Source organism: Aythya ferina (assembly GCF_964211825.1).
Source record: "Aythya ferina genome assembly, chromosome: 24".
In the NCBI taxonomy this organism is placed as follows: domain Eukaryota; kingdom Metazoa; phylum Chordata; class Aves; order Anseriformes; family Anatidae; genus Aythya; species Aythya ferina.
In genome coordinates, this window is record NC_140322.1 from 3682583 (window position 1) to 3697153 (window position 14571).

A 14571-nucleotide genomic window follows, 5' to 3' on the forward strand; every position below is an offset into this window, starting at 1 on the left:
CCTTCCCGGGACAGCTGGTGTGTTTCACAACAACTTCTGGCTTTTATTCCCGCGTGGCTTCCCACCTTTCAAGAACAGTTGTGGTACACAAGTCCCTGCAAGCATCATACCCTGGTGAGTTTATCTGAGTATCTTGGAAATGCCTGCAAGATCCTACAGGTTGGGCAGAGCGTTATCCAGAGCAGCTGCCTCCCCTTGCGTGGTCATGGGGGAAAGGAGCCTGGTTCTGCAGTCAGGGCATCCCAACAGCATTCCAGCTCTGTGGCCATAGGAATCCCAAGCCAAACCTTCTCCTGACAGTCAGCACAATCCTAAATTGCTAATGTTTTTTAATCTTTGCTTATCTGGATGTTCCCAGTGTGTATCTGTTAGAGCAGTTTGCAGTCTGCCGAGCAGTCCTGGACACATCCTTAAAACAAGAGTGCTAATCCAGCTGCGTTGAGCAGGAGGTCTGTGGAAAAGCTAGGTGTGAGGATGTCTTTTTTAACATCTCTCCTTTGGTGAGGGTGTTTCACACAGTTTAAATTTGACATTGGCTTTATGATAGCAGCAGTGCAGTCAGCACAGTGTTTTGGTGCAGCTTCTGTGGTCAGCAGCAGAACATGAGGGCTCGTGCCGTGCTCTCAGAAGCTGCTCCGTGCCAGGGGCTAATTGCCAGCCCTGTTTGTTGGTCTTTTGATATGGAATCTCATTCTCTCCTATGTTCTCTAGATTTTAATTGTCAGGTAGGCTGAAGATTTGTCCTTGTTCAGCTGGGGATTGGCAGCAGAAGGCTTGAATTGAGTGGAAGAATGGAAACTCTCATGATTGGGGCTTTACAGCGTGCTCTGCAGCCAGTTTGGCTGAGGGGTGAGCATGTACTCCACGAAGGTGCCAAGCGTGAGGAATTGTACGTAAAAGTACAACACCCAATTAGCGAAATCACTTCATAATGAAGAGCAGAGGAGGGGATTTGCAGTGTTGAGTGTGCCCACTCTCTCTCTCTCTGGAGGTGCAGGCTGGGAGCGCTGATCAGCTTGTTCTTGGGTGTTAATCACAGGGCGCAGTGGAACCTGGGGAGGTGAATGAGTAACCTCTGCCAGCTCTGCTGTGTGCCATAAAAGAGACCTTTGAGACAGGAGCGAGGACCTGCTCTGCTCTGCACGCCAGGCACGAGGTGCCCCACCTGGCCAGGCTGGGCCTTGCTCTTAGGCAGCAAACCCCAGCAGGAAGGCAGCAAGGGGGAACACACAGCTCTCACCCAGATCTGGATAACTCCTACTGATCCATCCCTGTGTCCTGACCAGGTAAAGCCTGCAGGAGGATCGTCCTCTGCATCATCTCCAACAGGGGAAGCTAAAGGCAGAAGCTGAGGACTTGGACGTGCTGGGCCAGAGAAATACCTGCACTGTCAGTGTTAACACTAGTTCGTGTCGTTGTGGGTGAAACACCCGGTTGTAAAGCTCCAGTGATGGCAAAGGAGAGTCGCTATCACAGCTCTGAATAGTAATTCTTCGGGATGATTGAAGGAATCGTAGCCAGCTACCTGACAGCTGAAAGACACGAGGCTGCTCTGTTCCTGTCCTTGTGTGCTTTGATAGCAGCAGACTGCTGTTAGGAATAAGGCCGGTTCCTACTTTTGTCGGGGTTTCTGTGCACCTGCTGAGGTGCTTGTGGGTGGCAGCAAGCAGCTGGGCTCAAACTGGATGTGCAACGGTTTCTTGCAGGCTGCTGGTGAGGAATCCTGCTCTGACCTCTGGGCACAAGCAGAATTTTTCATGCTCCTCCAGTAGGATGTCAGAGGGGAAGTCTGTTGCTGCACCATCACGGCATAGCGTGTTAGTGCTTGGTCATAGCTCTGGTTCCCAGCAGCACTCTGCCTCTTGCTGCTTGGTTTCGCTGCCTGCATGGCAGAACATCCTCGGACAGCTTTTGGAGCTGCATCCCCAAGTGGGTGGCCACCAGGGACAAGTCCTGCGTGCCCCTCTAGTGTCCAGGTGACGGAGGGCTCTTGTTGCTCCATGCTGTCAGTGTTGCAGGCGAACTCTTACTCCAGGCTGAGCGCGGATCTTGTTGGAAGCCCAGTGGTGTGTGAGCCTCAGCGCAGGACACGACTCCAATTGCAGCCTCTTAAAATGAAAGGTTTTAAAACAAACAAGTGAAATGCTCTTCTTTGAAACGGAGACCTGGTGTGTTTGTACAGCTGTTGCTGTTTTCTCCAAGAATTAGAGAGCTCTCGAATGTGGGAAGAGATGGATATCTCAGCACATCCCTTCTCTGCCCAGTGCCCCTCTTGGTTGCTTCCAGCCTCTTAGCAAAGAATTCTCTTGCTGGGCCAGACCCCGAGGCCTGGCCTAACCTGGTGGGAGCAGAACATCTTAGCGCTGCCTGGCAATCTGCCTTCCCCTCTCCACCACGAGGACTAGCTGCAGCCATCGCCGCTCTTTCAATGTGCTGCTTCCCAGCCTGTCAGTGGTGAAGCTCTGGGTTTGAGCCGGCTGCTCCGTGTTGTCAGTGGAGGTAATCAAGTGGGTTTGTTTTTAATGTAATGCCTGACAGCTGCCTGCCTCGGTCCTGCCAGAACGTTTGCTCTTCATCCTTGGTGAGGCCGGGCGATGGTTAACAGCAAGCTTCTGAGCTCTTTCAAAAAAAATAACAAATAAATGCCTGTTTGAGGAGCAGAGTCTCTGATGAGCTGCAGACTCTAATGAATAATTGAAGAGGGGTCAGCTTACAGGACTTGCACAGGAGGAATGCAGTGAAGGCTGCAGAGCTCGCGAGCAGCGCTCCAACAGCCCTCCTGCACAGCACGCCCCACAGAGCTGTGACCGATCACAACCGCTCTGCCCTCTCCTTTTCCACTTCCATCCACCTCAGGGGTTAACAGAAACTGCCTCAGATTCTGCATCCGGGAAGCCTCTTTAACTGGAGGGGAAAAAGAAAAAACACCTCTTTTACTGTACACCACCGTACCTGGAGGAAACATGTGTCATCCATCTGCCCCCGGAGGCAGCCTGTGTCATCCATCTCCCGGTGAGAGTTCAAAGGGGTGAATTCTCCTGAGCCTGCAGCAAAGCGAGGGATCCTCCTGCCATCCTCCCCTCAGCCACGTGTCTCAGGATGGAGCTGTGGGGGCAGATGGGTGCACTTTGCAGGGGGCAGAGAGGGCACTGGAGTGGAGTCAAGTTCTTTGTGGACCTGGGAGGAAGCGTGAGCAAAGCCAGAGCTCTGCCTGCGCTTCTCTGGAGGGTTAGGGGAGCCGTGTGCTCTTCCCTCTGATTGAGGGAAAGGGAAAGGTAGAAAGAAAACTGGCCCCAGAAGATGGGGTGGGGGCTGGAGTGGTGGCAGCTGCCTCTGTGCCCAGGCAGACAGCAGTGCTGGTGCTGAGGAGGACCCTGAAGAGCTCAAACTGAAGAACTGAAAATCTTAAAGATTTTGGAAAAGGCGCAGAGCAGACTTGGGTCTCTGGAGCACACTGCCCTGGCCAGGTGTTACTAAGCACAGAGCTGTGAGTCTCACTCAGGGTTTGCTGGAGGGTAACCGGCTTCATCGCTGGCTCAGAGGCACATCTGGGATTCCTCCTGCACGCGCAGGCAGCCTCCAAAGCTCCTGCAGCTTTACAAGGGTCGGCTTTATGTGGAAGCTGGAGCGTGGTTTTGACACGAGCAGTAAATGCCTTCCGTAGCTCCAGGTGAAGCTGCGATAACTTTTTCCCCCCGGCTGCACGGTGCTGCCTGAGGCTGCGGGCTGTCCCACGGAGCTTGCAGCAGCAAGATCACAGCATCCTAGAGGTGGCTCGGGGAGCAAGAACAGCTCCTGCTGGCCCTATAAGTGTGCGGGGGACAGGCAGCGTTCACAAACTCTGCACACAGTCAGCTTTGAGCCCCAGCTCCCCTGTAAGGACTCCTGCCTGGCCCGCAGCCCTTCCTCTTCCCCTTTGCCCTTAGTAAGAGCTACTCGCTTGTTTGCCTGGCACTGCCTCCACGGTGAGGAAAGCAGAGGCACTCTCCCAGCTGGCTGGGCTCAGGAGAAACTCCAGCTGATCTCACTGCTCTGAGGCAAAAAGGGTTTACCCGAGTACAGCACGAAATCTGGGCCCGTCCCTAGCCAGTCGCAGAGTGCACATTCAGGAAACGTCCCCCTCACCTTCAGGTACAGCAAACGAGGGCACTCGTCCCTCGTTTGTACTTGAAACATAGACTTCAGCAAAGCTTCTGCCACGGGTCAAGGGATCCTGGCTTGCCTGCGAGCAGAGTGGTTTTGTGCTCCCATAAGCACTCCGAGATGTGTTGGGATCGATTCTCTCACTGTGAGGAGAGGTGTGTGTGGCTGAACTGCTCCGGCTCGGGCTGGCCTACTTACAGAGGAGGAATACGCAGGATCTGGTGACAGAAAGGGGGAGGCGATGTCTGTGCGCTGTCAGCAGGCCACCAAGGAGCACGGCGTGCTAAAACAGACGGGGCTCGTGTGCCTGTGGTGTCTGGGGGTCCTGCTTCTCCTGGGCTAGCTTGTGTGGGCAGCGCTGGGAGAGGGGAGCCGTGGGTCTCGGCAAGGGCAGCGAGGAAAGAAAGAAAGCAGCTCCTTAAAATAGCAGTTTTTGTGTATGTGAGAAACAGGATGAGATATTCCTGCTATTCAAGGTGTCTGTAATTCCTCTACTGTGATATTTGGGAAGGAGAAGGCTGGAAATCTTCATTTTATGCCATCCTGGCCCAGGGACCCGGAGCAGGAGCGTGCCTTGTGGCACGGCCGAGCAGTGGAGGGATTGGTTGCTGGCTGCCACAGTATTTTTTTTTCAAGTCAGATGAAAAACTGTGCTTTGCCGTGGCAGGCTCTCATCCTGCACGTTCTCACAAGGGTGTCAGTACCACACAACTCGGGGTGTGTTTTCGATGTGGTTTTGATTTTAAGCCACCATCTGAGCGTGTGAAACTTTACTTTCAATTTGTCCTTCCTGGGGGGCAGGAGAGGGGTGGGTGCTTTCGGTGTACCCAAACCTGGGACTCACCAGGCAGAGGCTCCAGCAAGACCTGAGACTTTCACGTCTTGCAAGAAGAAAACTGCCCACAGCCTGTGTTGTGGGAGGAGTGTGGAATTCCAGCGTTCCTGCAATAGAGAATAGTTTCCACAGCCCACGATAACTCCAGGGGCAGCGAACGATCTCGGTCCGCGTTGTGCAAGCAGTGCTGTATTTTCCAGTTCGGTTAGAAAGAGCCTGCCCGTTCGGCACTGAAAGCAGCACAACTGCATCGGGCCTAGGTGGAGGATAGTGCTTCAGGGCTGCTTCCTAGGAGTTGGATTCCTCATTTAGAGAAACCTGGGCCGTGGTCTTCTGCTTTTACCACCATCAGCACACAAGTTGATCTGAGTTTGGTGAGGATTAACAGACTGACTCCTCTCCTCCTTGCCTGCAAGCAGAATCCGTAGGGCTGCAGGAAAGGCTCACAGTATCCTTTGCACTTTCTATACGGGAACCAATTTGTCCTTTAGAAGCTGCACGATTAAGTAGTTCCTTATCTCCCAGCAGTTGAAGGTGTTTTCCTCTCTGGTATCTCATTTTGCTGGGTGCAAAGTCCTGCCCCCTGCCAGTGCTCTTCTTGCAGCTGCAGCTTCGTGGCTGGCTGCAGTGGCACCAGGGAGCTATCGGAAAGTCTCCAGGTTTTGGGCAGATCTTTTGCCTCAGCTTGTATCTTTATCCCAATCTGTTCCTCGTCAGCTGATCCTGGCCAGCTGTGGCTTGTGCCTGGAAAGGGTGGAGAGATTTTATTAGTGTTTTTATTTTTTTTTTTTTAAAGGCTTGCAGGATCTGGTGCCAGAATGTCTTCCCTTGGAGAGGGCCAGGAGCAGGGAAGAGATTGTGGAGTGCAAGGGGCATCCCTGTGCCTGAGGCTCTCTGCTCTGTCTCCCCTCTGTCCCACAAGGGACCTGACCTCTCTGGCATTAGGCAGATACTTTGGTGCTCCTGGTCAGATGAGTCAGGTAGCAGCAGAGCGGGTCAGCAAGGATGTTGTGAAGTAGGAGGGCTTGCCCTGCTGTGAGAGCTCTGCTGGCAGGCCAAATTCTGGCTCCTCCTTCCTTCAGCCTCAGCCTTTGGTGGAGAAAACACCTTATCCCTTAATCAACTCCTAAATTCCCCATCTTAGGGCTGCCAGATGTTTCGACGAAGGTATTTATGAAACGATCCCTCTCTGCTCTTCAGAAATGTGCTTTGGGCTTTGAAGAAGCTCTGAGTGCCACCTGCTGGAGTGTGCCCGGCCGGGGAGCCTGTGGCAGGGCAGCAGGGGTGCCTCTGGGCCCCGCCACTTGCTCAGCCCCTTTCTGGTGGTGACACAGCCCAAGCTGCACACCCTGGTGCCCTGCCACCACGCTCTGCTGGGAAATCCTGTGCTCTGTTACTGCTGCTCTGCTGTTTGTTGCCGGAGAGCGTTGGTATCTATTTGTAGCCTCCGGGATTTCGCAGCGTTTCCTTCCTGTTACAACTCCATCCACCTCCACGGAAGAAGATGTGGGTCATTTTCTTGCGTACAAGAGAAGTAAGCTTTCTGCTGAAAGAAGGGGCCCTTGAAAAAAAAAAAAAAAGACAGGGTGGAACTGCTCTGAATAAACACCAAACAGGGTAAAACTGGACCGTCCTGGTTTGAGTTTTCCCTTTTTAGGGATTTGCTTACAAACCCCATTGTAGGGAGCCAAGATCGCGGCTCAGATGGGCAGCAGAATTGTTCCCGAGGGGGACCGAATTAATTTTCTGTTGAGCGTTTGGCTGCCTCTCGGAATGGAGAGGAATTACCCCAAGGAGAATGACGGAGTGCTTCTAGGATGCTCTGATGCCTGGCGTGAACAGTTCTGTGGCTTTTGTTCAAAGCCACGTGGAGGGAGTTTCCTGGCCTTATCCCTGCCGCGATGGAGCTGGTCAGTCGCTGCTCCCAGCTGCCGGCAAGAGCTGGTGCACAGAGGTGACAGGCAGGGTTTGTGACACCAGCATTCCTCAGAAATCCCTGTGCAGAGCTCTAGCTGTGTGTCCTGTGTTTCTTCTCTCTTTCTCCCTGCCCCATTTTTTGTTTTGTTTTCCAGGAGACCAACAAAACAGTCCCCGGGGCTGGCGCGGGGCGAGACGTGCCTCTTTCCCGTAGCAGCGCTGTTCTTTCTCCGCAATCCCTTCTTGTGAACCTCGAGCCTGAAAGCTCCCTGCCAGGAATCCACCCCCCTCGTTATCCACTTATCAGGAAGTTCCAGTTGCCGAAGTCTCCGGTGCTCTTTATCCGTGTTTGTAGAAGTGACTTTGTCCAAGCCTTCCATCTTCAAAGCCGCCCTGCGGGTGGGCCCTGCCTTCCCCCACCCCGCGCGCTCGGGCTGCCTCGCGGAGGCTTTTGTCTGTCAAAACAGCCGATACCTTGTTCAGCGTGAGCTTAAAGCGTGCCAGGGCTAACAAAGCTGCCTCTCCCCACAGATCCGCCTCTGGGATTGCTCTAAGTTTCTCCCTCTTTTAAGCTCTGCCCGTGTTTGTGCTGTCCTGTTTCTCCCTCCTCTTGCAAAAGCCGATTTGATTCCTCTCGTGTCTCAGCAGGGCATGGGTACAGCTCTTCCCTGCCTCTGCAGCCTCTTTTTATGCACCTTCCAGGAGTGAATTCTTCTACAGCCTTTCCTGGTCTGAGGATGGATGGAAGTGGTTGAGGAGCTCAAGCAAGAGGTTGCATCTCTTCTCCGTGACCTTTCGTAGATGAGTTCTAGCACGTACTAAACTAACATAACCCTGGCTTGTAGGGCACAGTGAAAGAGTGGTCAGCTCTCTGCTTTGAGCAGGCAGCCCTGCAGCGATGCTTGGCCGTGTTTTGGATGATGCTGGAGCAGGAAAACTGGAGCCCACAAGGTTTCGTACCCACAAGGGAGGCCAGATGTGGTGCTGAGGGAGCTGGGATGGCACAGGGAGCGTGGGCAGGAATTAGACCGGTTGGAACATGTGCAAGAGATCAGGACAGATTCTCCTCTTGGGCAGAAAGGTTTTTAAATCGGCTTGAGGTTTCAAATTATTATTATTTTTTTCTTTAATTGCTTGTGTGGTATGCGTAAGCACGAGAGAGGTGGCTTCAGAAATTAATCTTTGAATACAACCGTGATACTGAAATGCCTGCTTGATTAGAAAAAGAGGAACTCTTGAATTCTCCAAGCTGTTTTTTAAATCATTATGATCTCGCACAATGTTCTGCTTGGCTGGACATTGGTTTTTAACTTCTCTTCCAAACTGGAGTGAGAACTACCTTGTCAAAACCCGGATTTAATACTGCTGGCTACCACTTTTCAGCTTCAAATCTGCAGCCTCCCTTGGTTGATGCAGGTTGCACAAAAGCCTGTTCCAGGTCTCTTCCGAGATCGGCGTTATTGTGAAGTTCTCAGGAAAAGAACTGACTGTCCTGGCCAACAGCGGGGTTCAAACCCAGCCTGTAACACTCCATCTTTCTGAAGAATCTGCCCTCCTGGCAGGCCAAGAAACAGCTCCCTCCCCTCCATAAACAAGGAGTAACAGCTCCTGCTCACTCTGACCTAGCTCCTACTCTCCCCTCCCAGCAAGGGCTGGCAGAGCTGGTGGTTGGGGCGGTGACTGTGCTGCGGGTTAGCGCAGGTACACGGTGACATTTCTCAGCCTGCCGGGGCAGCCAGCTCCCAAAAGGTCCAGGAGCAGCCGCGGGCTTCTCGAGAGAGAGGCGCGGGTGGGAGGGCAGGTTTCCTGTGGGGGTAGCTAGCGTCGCCCGCCTCGCTTTCCTGGAAGTTAGTAGATGGCAAGAAAGCGAGTTAAAATCTGCAGCTGCTGCTACGACCATCTTGTTGTTGTGGGCAGCACTTCCTCTCGTGTCAAAATGGCTTCTGCCCTGAGAGCTGAGCGTGCTTCTGGCAAATCTCCCTCCTCTCGGTCCCTCCTGAGCCCATCTCTCCAAACAGCTCCTTGCACCCTCCGTGCTGCCTGCTGGGTCTGCTCAGATGCACATGCCACAAGCCAAAGCCCTTCGCTTGCAAGGGCACAAGCGTTGTCTCTGCTCAGGAGGGAGCTGTGCTGCTGAGGGATGGGTGCTCACGTGGGATTTCTCATGCTGGGACCAAACCTGGGTGCTCCCAGGAGCTCCTGGAGGTGACCCACCAAAGGAGCGAAGGCAGAAGGAGGTGGTCCTGCTGCTGCTGTGCTAGCAAACGAGAGCAGCCGTCCGTCAGCCCTGCCAAATAAGGGCTGTGCAGGAGGGGAGCAGTGGCTGGTGAGGTTTCTTTGCTTTGTTCCCCTTTTTGAGAACCACCACCTTTAAAAAAAAAAAAAAATTGTTCCAGACAGAGCTGCCTTTGCCTCTGTGCTGCCATTGCCTCTCTGCTCTCTACAAGAGCAAAAAGCACACTTGTTTCCTGTGAAAGCTCGCAGGATCCCTTTGCTTCCCGTTTATTTCAGGCACTCTCTAGGGTGGGAGCCCCAGTTACCAGCACTTGCTGCTCAGCGGGGCGGTAATCGCTCCGAAGTGGATTGCACAAAATAACTTGATGCAAAAGTTCAGGAGCACCAAGCTCCCGTGCCCTTGAGGCTGGCACCTTCCTGCAAGCCCCCAAGAACAGGCTGCGCTGGAGAGAGCTGCACCCCCAGCAGTTGTTCTCTCTGGGCTGCAAGAGCTCAGAGGTCATCTTCATCCTGCTCCTGCTCGAGACCTTCAGGCCCAGCCTGCAGCTGAAACGTCTGCTGAGGCTTCGCTTCGGTCTTTGGGGCACGAGCCCACTGCTGGAGCGTGCTGAGATGGCAGCAGCTGCCTCTCCTCAGGCAGCAGTTCTTCACGCCATCGGCTTCGTGTTCGTGCAGCACCGAGCCTTCCCTCCCCTCTTGCTGTGCCAGTGTTTGCAGAGCTTGGTGGGATGGAGCTGGATCCAGGCGGGAGGCAGAGGCAGTCCCCTGGGTATTCGGGTCTAAAGCAAGTGAGCAGGGGGTCCTGGTTATGGAGCTGACGTTAGGATTTGCTGGAGTTGGCCCTACAGGCTTGTCTGCCGACACAGAATCGGATTACAGCATTTTTAAACCACGCGCTGGGATCCATTTGGACCTGGCACCGTTGGATTTGGGGTGATGTCTTTTTTAGGATGTTTCTTGCTTACGGCAGGAGGTTCACACTGAGCTTACAGCCGCGTCTTGGCGCTGCAGTGCCAGTGTCTGGCCCACTGCTGCTCAGATAGCATCATCGCTTCTCCCAGGACCCGTGGGTATAGAACAGAAAGAATTGGCAAGCCCACTTCTGTCACCACCTTTTTGCTTTTCAAAAAATACGGAGTAAGGCCTGGAAGCAACTTAAATCTGCCCTGAGAGTGTCAAACTCTGCGCGGATGCACGAGGTCACTTGGAAGCGTGACAGCAGAAGGCTCTTGTGTTGGCTCAGCCTGGCTGTTCCTTGCCCTGAGACCCACAGCTTGCCTGCCTGGGCTGCGTTTTCCTTGGATTTATGCTTCTTGCTTTAGACGTACCACCGTACAGGCAGCTAACAGATGGAATATTTGGTCCTGGTCCCTTCTTGTGGGAGCAGAGGGAGCAAAGCACGCAGTACTGAGGTTTCTACTCCTTCAGCAGCCTTTCCTATCGTGGCTGTTAGCAGCACCTGAAGTGAAGATGGCTTCTGCTTCCAACCAAGACTGCTTTCTGCTCCCTGGCTTTAGCAGAGGGACTTCAGGATGGGCCTCTTCCTTGTGGAAAGCCCCAGGAACTCAGCGCACTGTTTGTAGGTGAGAGGAGGGGCGGGTGGGCTGAGCAAGGTCCTGGCAAGGCAAAAAGAGGTGAGGATGAAACTGTGCTGCAGCTTCAGCTGGGTTAACATATAGGTCAGAAGACTGATAAGAAGAGAGGCTAGACCACAATCCAAGATAGTCAGTCATGCTTTCTCACGACCACACTGAAGCAGGCCTGCCTTCTGGAGCTGCTTTAATTCCTTGCACGAGTCCTGGCTGCCCAAACGTAAGCTCCAGCTTCTCTGTTTCCCCGCTACGGAATTGTTTTGAGGTCTGTCGTGTCTCCTGTCACAGGAGGAGGGGGAGATCCCCAAGAAACAGGCTGTGTAAGTGGAAAGGAGCTGTTGGGATGCTCCCGTGAGGACACAGCCGCAGCCTGGGAGCAGTTTTCATGCTGCAGCCCAGGGCAGCACCGCACAGCTTGCCAGCTGTGGACACTGTGAGCCTGCCACATCGTGCAGCACGAGCAGTCACTTCTGAAAGCAGCAAGTGTGACTCGGGAGGTGCAGAGCGGGCACGGCTAGCGGGGCTGTGTAAAACAGCAAGTGACCTCGCAGTGACACCGGTGAGACGGCAGGGTTGCTCCAGGAGCCAACTAGGGCACCTGCTTTGCATAGAAGAAGTGCAGATGGCCTCTTGGTGGGAACTGGGAGCAAGCACACGGCTCGCTTTCCTTGCACACAGACAGGGAGAGAATTAATTCAGAGCCGTGGCACTGAAGCCCTCCTTCCCCTCCACGCTAGTCCCCGTGCCTGCACTGCCTGACTTGGCCACTTCCAGTTCCTCCCCCCTGGCTGCTTTAGGACACCTCTGGATGTCTGAGGGCACTGCACGGGGCAGTGGCACAGCGCAGGAGCTGACCCCGAAGCAAGCAGGCTGGATTGTGCAACCCTGTCAGCTGTCAGTGTGCAAACCTCGCCTGGGGCCTCGCAGCGGTTTCTGAAAGACCTGATGCAGCAGGATGCAGATGACCAAGCAGAGGCTGTGACACGGGGCAGGGACAAACGGGGAAAATGTGCAGAAAATGGCTCCTCCTGACCCCTTCCCTGGAGAGTTGCAAGCCTGCATTTGAACACCCGATGTACGGGGTACGTTTGGGCTGGAAACATCACTTGTGCCCCTCAGGACGGGGCAGTGTAGCTGTGGAGAGAGCCAAGTGTGCTCAGTTGCTCTCTCTGCGTGCCTGTGTGTGGAATGGGATTACAGGACCCGTCCTGCTGGGCAGCCCGCTGAGATTTGCTGATGGAAGGAGCCGTGCCTGAGCACCACCAAAGTCCCCCCGTGTTGTCTTCTGGTCGCTGGTGCTGCGCAGCGATCACCACACAATGCAATTTCCCCATCTGAAACCACAGTTTCCTTTCAGCGAAAACTCCCAAAATACATCCCAGTGACGTAACTACTACTTGGGGTTCTCGTGCTCGGCTGGGTGCTGCAGAGAGCTCTAAGTTCGGAAGGCAGCTTGCAAACTATGGAAGAATAGCAGCATAAAGCTTTGGAGATGCTGAGGCTCCTCTTCCGCAGCAAGCCAAGGATCCAGGAGGCAAGTGTCGAGCTGGTAAAATATCTGCTCTGCGTGCAGTACCGTGCTGTCTGTTCTGCAGGGTGCAGGGAGAAGTCGGCGAATCGCCTGAGCTTGGAGAGCCAGACCTTGTCCAGTTTTAATTAACAGGTTTTGCTTTTGGGAAAGGCATTTCCGATGGTAAAGCTGCTTTCTAAGAAGTGTCTTTCCTAGGTGCTGCCAGAATTTGGGAATGTTTTGGGACCAGAGCATGTGTGAAGCAACAGAAATTAAAACAGCTTCTGGTTAGTTGTTGATGAATAGGAAGCGAAATGCCAAAAGCATAATCTGTTTCTAGCTCTTGCAGTTTTTTTTTCTTGCATTTAGATGTGACTATATCAACCAGCAAAGTGACAAAATGCGAGCAAAAACAAACCTGTCTCTCGGCTTCTGGCTCGTAAAATCCTTCCTCAAAAAAAGGGGAAAGTGGGAGAGAGGACTTGTATTTTGAACTTGGTCTTGGAAAGAAACCGAGCGTGTCCCCAGCCCCTGGTGCAGGATGTCTGAGCCATCTGTGCAGGCAGAGCGCGGCGTTGAGAAGTTCAAAAGAAGTTGTCTCCTCCTCTGCCTCCTGCCACTTCCTGGACTCGAACCTGGTCGGCGGCCGTGGGTGTTCTTTTATTTTCCAGGAGTGGTGATTGTAATTTCCCAGCGGAGGGATCTGTGTAAGATGGCCTCCCCGAGGCCGTGGGCGTCGGAAGATGGCTGAGAGCTCGCTGGAGCAGCCTCTTGGCGCTGCTGGGGTGGACTCGCAGCGATCTGTGCCTTTGGGAGCAAAGCCAGTCCTTCCCCGGCGGGCACGGCGCTCGCTGCTCCCCGCGAGGTGTTGGGGAGCCCGAGCCATGAGGGAGCAGGTTTCCTTCTGAGTGTGTGCCGTCCCCAGGGGCACCGTGAGGGTCTTGTGGGCACTTTTGGGCACTAGGGCTCGGGAAGGGGTTCAGCTGGGGCTCTGCTGGCTGCCGAGCACGTCGGCTTCCCCCCATGGCAAGTGGGACAGCCACCTTGTCCCAGACCTCCCAAAAGAGACCTCGGCCACTCCTGCACCACGGCGGAGAAAGGAGGGGACGAGGCGAAGGCGAGGGCCCCCTCCGATCTGATCGAGTCCTTCCGGAGCTTAAAACCAGTTAATTCTGAGCTCTGATCTCGCTGCTTTTGCGGCTCCTCCCTGCCCTCAGGGCTGGCTTTTTCTTCTCTCGCTTCTCCATAGCTCCTGTCCTACTTTCAGACCTGCTGGCAGCCAGTGGCAGTCGCTCTGCCTCGCGCTGCGCCCACCCGGTGACATTCTCGGCGCCGTAGAGCCCTGCCAGCGCCGCGGGCTCCCACGTGTTCGGCGTGCTGACTAACGGCTCTGAAAGGAACAACAGAAGTCACAGCTCAAGTCTCTCCTTAGATCCCTTCTGTGCGCAGTCACACGCGTTTTATCTCATCTGCAAGCCGAAAACACGGACCTCTCAGGGGAAATGTTTCGAATGCGATTTGATTTTTGGGGTGGTTTTTCTCTTCAAGCTTCAGCTCGTTCTCTCAAAACCAGATGAAAGCATCTAGCTGCCACAGCCTATCTACGTGCATTCGTAAAAATACAGCAGGGTAGGGATCTAAGCTCTGTCCATCCAAAAACTTCTTCCCCATCCGAGTTTTTGGGAGGAGAAGCGTCCGTTTCCTAGCTGAGCAGCAATTCTTTCCTAAGCTCCCTTCAAATGTTTCTGCCTTTCACTGGAAGGGTTCACAGAATTCTGTCTGGTCCCAGAGGCGATGTAAAATAATATTTCTAATATTGCTCAGGGACCTGTCAGAGCAGCTGAGCTGCCCTTCCCTTCCCTGCCCTCAAGGGATGTGGTGAGTTTTTCTATTTGAATACGTTCCTCCTGGCTGCTCTAGAAATGCCGAGCGTGCCCTTGAGGAGAAGCCCTCTCTTCACCACTGGGGTGCCAGACTTCTCTGCCGTGCTGGAAACTGGGGACATCGCTGCCAGAACAGATGCTTTTGGAGCCCGTCCAGATGTAACGGAGCAAAATCTCGTTTAGACGTTAATCAACCTGCCAGAAAGTCAGTCTCCCTCTTTGGTGGTGGTGCTCTGGTTCTCGGGGAATGCGTGTATCCAACCGCCAGCACCACGTCCTTCTCTGCTGCCTGTCGGAGCCTGACAAAGGCTTTAAGAGCAGCTGGCTCCCCCCGGCTCCTCCTGCTCCTGGACCCACCAACACGGCTCAGGATGGCATCCTGAGGAGGGGTGTGCGTGGTGGGACACAACCAGGGACTGCACGCAGCTCGCCTAGTCTTACCAACCAAATTATTTG

At 54.0% G+C, this 14571-nt stretch overlaps 1 protein-coding gene across 10 annotated transcripts in view; it reads left to right on the plus strand.

The window, feature by feature from the left end:
* The window catches only part of RPS6KA1 (ribosomal protein S6 kinase A1), a 41961-nt gene that overhangs the window by 10500 nt on the left and 16890 nt on the right, over positions 1-14571 (plus strand). The window contains exon 1 of one of the 10 annotated variants that reach the window (XM_084497200.1): positions 12123-12262. The exons of the other annotated variants lie outside the window; for them this stretch is intronic. Coding sequence (XP_084353326.1) covers positions 12215-12262 — 48 coding nt within the window. The 5' untranslated portion in view covers positions 12123-12214. Of the gene's footprint in view, positions 1-12122; positions 12263-14571 lie in introns of those variants that run through there. 10 annotated transcript variants of the gene reach the window in all.